The sequence below is a fragment of the Corvus brachyrhynchos genome, unplaced genomic scaffold (genome assembly GCF_000691975.1).
Source record: "Corvus brachyrhynchos isolate BGI_N302 unplaced genomic scaffold, ASM69197v1 scaffold616, whole genome shotgun sequence".
NCBI lineage: Eukaryota > Metazoa > Chordata > Aves > Passeriformes > Corvidae > Corvus > Corvus brachyrhynchos.
This window is the reverse complement of record NW_008238831.1, coordinates 1,361,589-1,369,443: the sequence shown is the minus strand read 5'-3', so window position 1 is coordinate 1,369,443 and position 7,855 is coordinate 1,361,589. Positions and strand designations below refer to the sequence as shown.

General features: G+C 41.6%; 1 protein-coding gene across 11 annotated transcripts in view; it reads left to right on the top strand.

Annotated features, from left to right (window-relative positions):
- KCNIP1 (potassium voltage-gated channel interacting protein 1) overlaps nucleotides 1-7,855 on the top strand; it is a 295,262-nt gene that overhangs the window by 269,580 nt on the left and 17,827 nt on the right. For all 11 annotated transcript variants that reach the window (XM_008636761.2, XM_017738176.1, XM_008636762.2 and 8 more), the window contains one exon: nucleotides 6,086-6,210. In XM_008636761.2, coding sequence (XP_008634983.1) covers nucleotides 6,086-6,210 — 125 coding nt within the window. The remainder of the gene's footprint in view (nucleotides 1-6,085; nucleotides 6,211-7,855) is intronic.

The window sequence follows — 7,855 nt, the reverse complement described above, 5'->3', positions numbered from 1 at the left end:
CAGGAATGTGCTGCAGGAATGTGCTGCCGGATAGCTCAGCCCGGGATCGGGAAGCTCAGAGCTCCAGGGACATCCCAGGCTGCGTCTCCCGCAGCTCTCACCCAGCTCCTGCCCCACAACTTCCTGCCCTAATGAGCACTTACGGACTCAGGCCTTGAGTTATTTCTCTTCATGAAATTTCCAAATATTTGCAATTGATTTCCCACAGGCAAGACCTATTTCCTGCAAGACCTGCCCAAGAGCACATTCTGTCTGGAGATTAATTTCAAATATACCGTGGGTAAACTAGAGTTAATTTTTTCTTAAGGTCCTTGCTCCTAAAGTATAGCTATTTTTTTTTTAATAAAAGCAAGATGCAGTCTAATAATTCTTGCATGTAATTTAATCCCCTTCAGCTGTATTTGTAAAATTACCCATTTCATCTAGCGCCTGTCAGTTTTACAATTAACACTGGGCACATTAGCTTCACTTTACGTCTTGACTTTTTTCCTTAACAAAAAGTGAATTTATTATAAGCAACTTGTTTTCAAAGTTCTCCCGTGAGCCATGGAGAGTGGTGTTCTGTGGTTTCACCTTGCAACCTCTGGATGCAGGGGACAGGGTCATTTACATTTTTATTAAATCATCGTTTGCACCCTTTAAACTGTGTTTTAGGTTCTGGGTTGTCCTTGGCGAGCCTGAGCACTGTATGAGGCCTCACTACTGCTTGTTTGGCAAGCACATGGGCTGCAATTGCTGCAGGATTGCACCTGAGAAAGGTGTTTGGTGCTGTTTGATGCTTATTTCCCAAGCGACTTTGCCCCAGCAAACCCAGCCCTGTGCAAGGTTTGTGGGTGCAGAGGCAGCTGCCAGCGCCAGGAAGGATGGGCAGGCTCAGGAATGTGGCTGCTCAAACTCAGAGCCGAGGCAGCGGCTGGGTAATAACACACAATCTATAGGACACAAATACGCTTTGGATTGGTGGAAGGTGTCCCTGCCCGTGGCAGGAGGTTGGAACTGGATGATCTTTAACGTCCCTTCCAATCCAAACCGTTGTGTGAAATGCTGCAGGGTCATTTGCAGGCACTCTGAGTATGGAACGTCCCAAATGGTAAAGATAACAGAAAGTAAAATTGGAACAAATATGAAAGGATGAATAAAGCAAGCCTCGTTAAGTAATTTCTAAAGTGTATCCTGTTAAAACATCGATTTGCCTTAAGGAAAATACATTCTCTGCTCTTGAGTAAGGAACAGTGAAATACAGTCTCTTTCATTAGCAACAGTCTAAAATATGCATGTACATGCAATTATGTCAAGATTAGTTTTTTTGTAACGTGAAGTCACTATTTGGTTTTCATTATATGAGGAAATGTGCATATCCTATGGGCTAAGCAAATACAGATGCTATTTTGCACAAAAATACAAACCTAAGTGATTATTTTAAGCTGGGCCTACATTGGAGTAAGATTACCACAGGTGATTCTACCAGACCCAGACCTCATTCCCCACTATTAAAGCAGCCACAAAACTATGGGAAGAAATGAATTCTCACTCAGGAAATGCTACATCCCATTCTTCCATTTTTAAACACATTGTAAGGAAAACAGCTAAGAGAATATTCTGTACTGGCTAAACAATCTTCAGCCTAGGACACAACTCACTGCAGCCAACTGGCATGGAAGGGATTCATCCCGGGATGATTTCAACAAGTGTTGGAACTAAAACCAGAAAAAGAATAAATTATCATTTATCAGTACCTGTAAGCAGAAGAAACCTTCTGCATTAGTTACTGCTTCCACCTAATTAGTGAGCAGGAGGAACCAAAAAAAAAAAAAAAAAAAAAAAAAAAAAAAATCATGCTTTGAGATCCAGAGTAATAAATTGGGACCTATTTGCTAAGGCTCAAGCTTTCACTAAGCAGCTGGATGGTACCCAGCCCCTGGGTCGCGTGTCTCAATCAGCCCGGCAGGGATGTCCTTCCAGCTCAGAACGGATAAGGGTGCTGTAAGCACCAGCTGGGGGGGTGACCACACTCACCCCTTGCAGTGGGTGCGGTCAGTCCCAAGGTCTGTTCATGCATTTGTGAATTGAAGGAGAAGCAAATTAACTTTAAACCAACAGCAAGGTTGTTTCCCTCGCTCAAATATCTTTGGATGTGCAGCAAACTGTAAACAAAGCAAAACTGAGGAAGAATATGGTATTAGATAAAATATCTTAACATCATTCCTATAAAAAGTTTAAATTTGCATGTGTTTATGTATATACACTTTTGCTTGCACTCACCACCCTACAGTGAGCTTCAGTTTAATAAAACTCTAGTGGTTATAAACGCAAGAGCTCATATTTCATACAGTGACAGCTCTGAAGAGCTGGAGGGACTGAGCCAGAATGATAATGAAAATGTAAATAAAAGGAAATACAATACCCATGATAAAAAGTGAGGGCAGAGGAGGAAGTGCCAATCTCCTGTTTTGCCACTGCGGTTTCTGTGGTTAATTTATAGGTTATCAGGGAATAGAAGAAAAAGGTTGAAAAGAGCTGACTTGAGAGCAAGCACTGAAAAGAAACAAATCGCGAAAAAATAAAATCTTTGTGGAGGGTGAGGACTAATGAGTTGGAAGCAATCAGTTTGCACAGAAGAGCAGTTTGTGTCCTCAGGTCTGGCTTCAGGTCCCTCCTCCTCTGCGCTATGCCCTCTGCAGCCTTGGCCAGGAAGGGAAGAAGGATGAACAGGGATGTTGCTGAAAGAAAACCTTTGAATATGGGATGACAACTGTGTGTTAAATGTGGTGAACGTGACGGAGGGGTGTTTGATCTGTGAGGCCTATTAATGTGAAGCTGATTACTCCTAAAAGAAGTTTCATCATGATACATGGAAAATAGCTCTTCATTGGCAAGTGATAGACAAAATGGCCTATTTTCTGTGGTGATGTTCCAAAAAATGCTCAGGACTGCTCTGCTGCACTGGAGCCTGTTCCTGAAGGAGCAGCTTCTGCCATTTTTAAGTGTGTTCACTGGAAAATGATTGGTCTGGCAACAATTTGAGTGTCCCCTTGGCCAGATCTAAAGCTTCATGAATTCTTTTGCTTAGTTTTAAAATACTTCCCTTGGGAGAGGAAGAGGGAGCAGATGAAAATATTAACCCACAGGGAACCATCAGATCCTCTTCAGAGACAGATTTTAACATAGATTCTGGATTAGGGAACAAAGGAAAAAATAGAGCGTCCCTTTGCAAGGGATACATTTCTCATCATTTTCTTTCTGAAGTTTGGTGTAGAAAAAGGAGAAACATTTCTCAGCATGGTAGATAGAATCAAACATACAAGGATAATCTGGCTTATTCTTAACATAGAAATATCTGCCCTGTGGAACCTAAGCTCATGAGCTGACTGTTGGGAAAGTCTATTCTTGCAGAATAAGCTAAAGGAGATGAGTGCCACTCTTTTGAAGTAATGACTCACTGAATGAGATCAGTACTGTCAAAAGACAAGAATCGTTATTAAAGTACAGCATTCACCAAGTAATATTTTATTCAAGAATATTTGGGAAAAAAATAATTCCAAGACCCTAATTTTGGGTCTGCTTGTGTAAAGGGCATCTAGACAACTCTGAGTTTTGAGCTGTAATTCTGTAGATTTTGTTTAAAGCTATTGTGGAGCTCTATGGCAAGTTTTGCACAAGCGAGACCTTTTTCTTTAACTACTTGTTTTTTAGAATACTAACACAAATTCCAGTAAGTGTTTTTAAAAACTGTCTGCTTAAGAAGGAGGTGGAAAAGTATATGGCAAATACAATACCCACAAAAAATTAGTCATATCAAAATGCCTTTGCAAAGAGTAAGACTTTTCTCAGCTGAATCTTTCCTGGCTCTGTGGAAACCATCTGAACCTCCACGTTGTAGGGGCATAAGTAAAAGCAAGTGTGAGAGTGTTTCAACAGGCTGGCTTCCCCCTTCAGCCTCACCCTGTAGGCTGCATAGATAATTCTTTTTTATCCCACTCTCTGTTAAATCACGTTATAGGATATAAAGAGTAGTTGGCCACTGTGTTACACTTACAGTTTACATTGACTGAAATTGTAAAGAACTTTAGGGTGGCTCAAGCAACAGGAAATGTGGGTGAAAAGCTGAGCATGTTCAGCTGGTCAAAGAGCAGAGAAAGCCTCCAAGTCCTGCTTGTGCGGCAGAAAAACAAATGCCTGCCAAGGTCCTGTGTAAACTGCTGGTGGCATCGGGCGCAGCGGGGATGTGTGGGAGGGGAGCCAGGTTATGTGCATTTGTTAAGGAAAAAGTTCAGGTGATTTATGGTTAACTAAAGGTAACTAGAAAGCTATTTCCTGTACAATGTATAGACTAGTGATGGGTTTCCCTAACCTGGCCCCCTTTTAAATGGATTTTCTCTCTTTTTTTCAACCAGTCATTTCTCTTCCCTCATTTTAAAGAAGTTCCCACATTTTTCTCTCTTTACAGCTTCTGCATTCCTTCATTTTGAGGCATTAATTCTCTTGCAAAGAAAATGGCTTTCCCCCCTTATTTCACATTACTTTTTCTTTTTACTGTAGCAGACATCCTTTTTCATCTCCTTTATTCTAACAGGAGCTGTAATTTTTAGACTCTTCATTTTCCCTTTGTGTGGGGAAGGTGAGTCCTTCAGGCTTCTTTTGGCCACTTGCCAGCCTTCAGTCCCTTTTTCTGCACCAGCTGATACTCTGCTCCTGTCCCATGCTGTTACAGCCTCTCACCTTTATTCCCCTGCTGTGCAAGGGACCTTCAGAACAGTATTTAGGAATGCATTTTATCTGTTCAAGGCCTCCAAATGCTGACTGTGATGATGCAGATGTGGCGGATTAGGAGGATGGCTGAATTCACCAACATTTTGAACCAATTTCTTAGTACTGGCAAAATGAACCAATGTTAATTAACCATTAGCACTTACTGACATGTGCCCTCCGTTAATAACATTCAATTTAATATATGTATATGTATGTCTATGTATGTGTGTATGTGTGTATATATATCTCTGAAGAATTAGTTAACTTATGAAAATACACCTTTGGGCTGGTCTGTTCTTTCACTAAGCCAGTCTGCTCTGAATTCATGCCTTTCCTCCACTCAGAGTGACTATTTCCTTGCAAATTTCTATTTAAGTTGTTGACTTACAGCAGAAGTTACTATATTATGCTTGAGCCAAATAACCTAAAATGTTTTTACAAGGCATGAATTGTGCAGTTTTGACAATAAAGGCAGTGTTTGCTTTTATGCCAAGCAACTGTGGATTGGATTTTCATGTCAGCTGAAGGCTGGATCTGGTCCTTGAAGTTTAGAGAATCTCAAACTGACAGACATTAAGTATCTGTATATTTGGGCATTGCATACGCTCCTGGAGGATGGGCTTGACAGGGGAAAACATGCTTCAAAAATGAGGTGAGGTTATGGTAATACAGGGTATGACAGATCTCAAGTATTTTTCTTCCTTGCAGAAGAACACTCTTTTGAGTAAGATGCATATAAGTGTTTTCATTTTCTATCTCTTACCCCAAAAAGTCCATGTAAATTCAGGCTGAATTCATTCCAGATTCTGCAAGTGTGGACAAAATTTGAATTTCTCCTAGGACTAAAGTGACCTTCACTGTCTCTAGAGCAAGCTTTTTGGTTAGCACACAGAAGAGTTTCCCTCACTGTTTACCCTCAGTATAATGTCGTTGTCTAATATGCCTGAGCATGTCTGCTCTCTCAGATATATTTGCACAGCTTTCTTTAAAGCCAGTTCTTTGAAAGTGCTATTCCTCCACGCTGTTTCGATATTTAAGTATGAAATGTCTGTGGTTGCCTTTTGGAGCAATGTGTCTGCTGCTGCCCTTCTGCTCTCACCACCATTTTGGCTTCATGAATGGGCAGCTAATTGGCAGCCCAGTAAGAAATGTGAGCTGTTGCTTTACTCCTACGGCTTTTATTTTGCTTTCAAGAGGTTGAAAACAGTTATACAGATCAGTTCTGTTGGTGGTTTCTTTTTAATCTGTTGCTCTTGAAATCCAGTCTGTCCTATCTATCATGTTAAAAGAGCAAAGGTAACGACCAAAATAAATATTTTCCTGTCTTCTCTTTCAGATAAAATTGAAGATGAATTAGAAATGACTACAGTGTGCCATAGACCCGAGGGACTGGAACAGCTTGAAGCACAAACCAATTTCACTAAAAGAGAACTTCAAGTTCTTTACAGAGGATTTAAAAATGTAAGAACAGTATTGCAGTGAACAGAGTCTAATATGTATGTCCCCACCAGCTTCAACTGCTCAGCTCGATTTTGTATTATTCCCCTGCTAAACATTAGTAGTTTTGTATTAGATCTCCCTTACCACAGCAAAATGAGCACAATCTGCCTCTCCATCTAATATTTATGACGCTGCAATCTGCCTAAAACTGGGTTTGGATGAATATTCAGCACATAATGGTCTCATTAAACTTGTTCCCCAAATGTCAGCAAGGACACTTCAATTTCCTCAGCTGTGCCAGCACTTGAAGATAACCTGAAAGTGTTTTTATGGCTACTTACTTTAACCTTGTTGTCATCTCCTCTTGTCCAAATATAAGTGGTACGGTTCACTCATGATTAGCTGCCCAGGATAGAGATTTTATCCCTTCTCTAGCTGCAGAAATCTTGCTCTTGTAGTAGGATCTCAGCAGAGCACTTTAGGACTTTAAGGTCCTGCATAGTAAGTAGGGAATAAGACTGGAGTGGCAGGAGCCAAAGAGAAATCAAAAGTTAAATGTGTATTAAGACTGAGGAGACAAGAGAGAGGCTGCAGATTTCTGGGAAAGCAGGCACCAATGCCAGCTGGCATGACTGGGTGTGCAGAACAGCTCCGTGCCCATCCTTGTGAGCCACCATTCCAGCCAGGCTCCCTGGGAGCAGGGAGGCTGCAGCTCCTGAGCCTCAGCCTGCTTCTGCTGCCACTCAGGGGCTCCTCACAATAAGGAGAAATGGATGGGGAATGTTGAGGCTACATGGAGCAGATGCTTTATGGACCTTGAAGATTCAGTACTCATTACATGTTTGCCTGAGGGTCAGGATTTAGTCACCCAGGTGGTTTGTGCCAGCTGATGTTTTAATGATGATTAACAGGTCAGAATTGAGCTGGCTCAATAAACATAGAGTGGTTTTTAAGTTGTCTTGCAGGACAGCTCCAGCATTCAACGACCATCACAGCAAAATGCTGACATTTCTCAGAAAGTCAAGTCTACTGGGTAAAAACTTGTCAAAAGAAAGCTGAGCTACCTTAAACACAGGCAGATCTGAGGGAACCTGCTGGACTTTGAGAAGGGCCTTTCTTTTTTGACAGATTTTTGGAATTTGATCTAATCACATTTCCAGTGTACATTTGACTTTTCCAAGGAGTCTGGTGGTTTTACCCTTTATTTCACTGCTCACCTAAGTGGGCCAAAGCACAGCTCAGCTTTCTGTATTTTTGTTTGGTGCACATGGCATATTTGTGCAGCCTTTGCTGCACGTAAGAGGTCATTTCACATGTGAAGTTTTCTAACTGAACACTGATATCTCCTCATGCTTTCAGCAGCCAGCAGGAAATCATATGGCTTTTGAGACAGAGCTTGGCAGGTTAACACCCAGATATGACATGACTGCCTACAGCAGGGGATTAAACCTAGTTTTGCTAAGATCTCTACAGAGCCTTCTGTATTGCTGTCAGGTGGGAATCCTGTGTGGGAGAGCTCTGCTCTGTGCTGGGAGGATTTGCAGATGCAAACCAGTGTGGCAGACTTGGATCACTCTCAGCAGACAGGACATTTACCTCTTGTCCTTCCCAATTTTGCTATCACTTTGCACAACAGAGGCATTACCTCCCAGGGAAAGACTGGCAG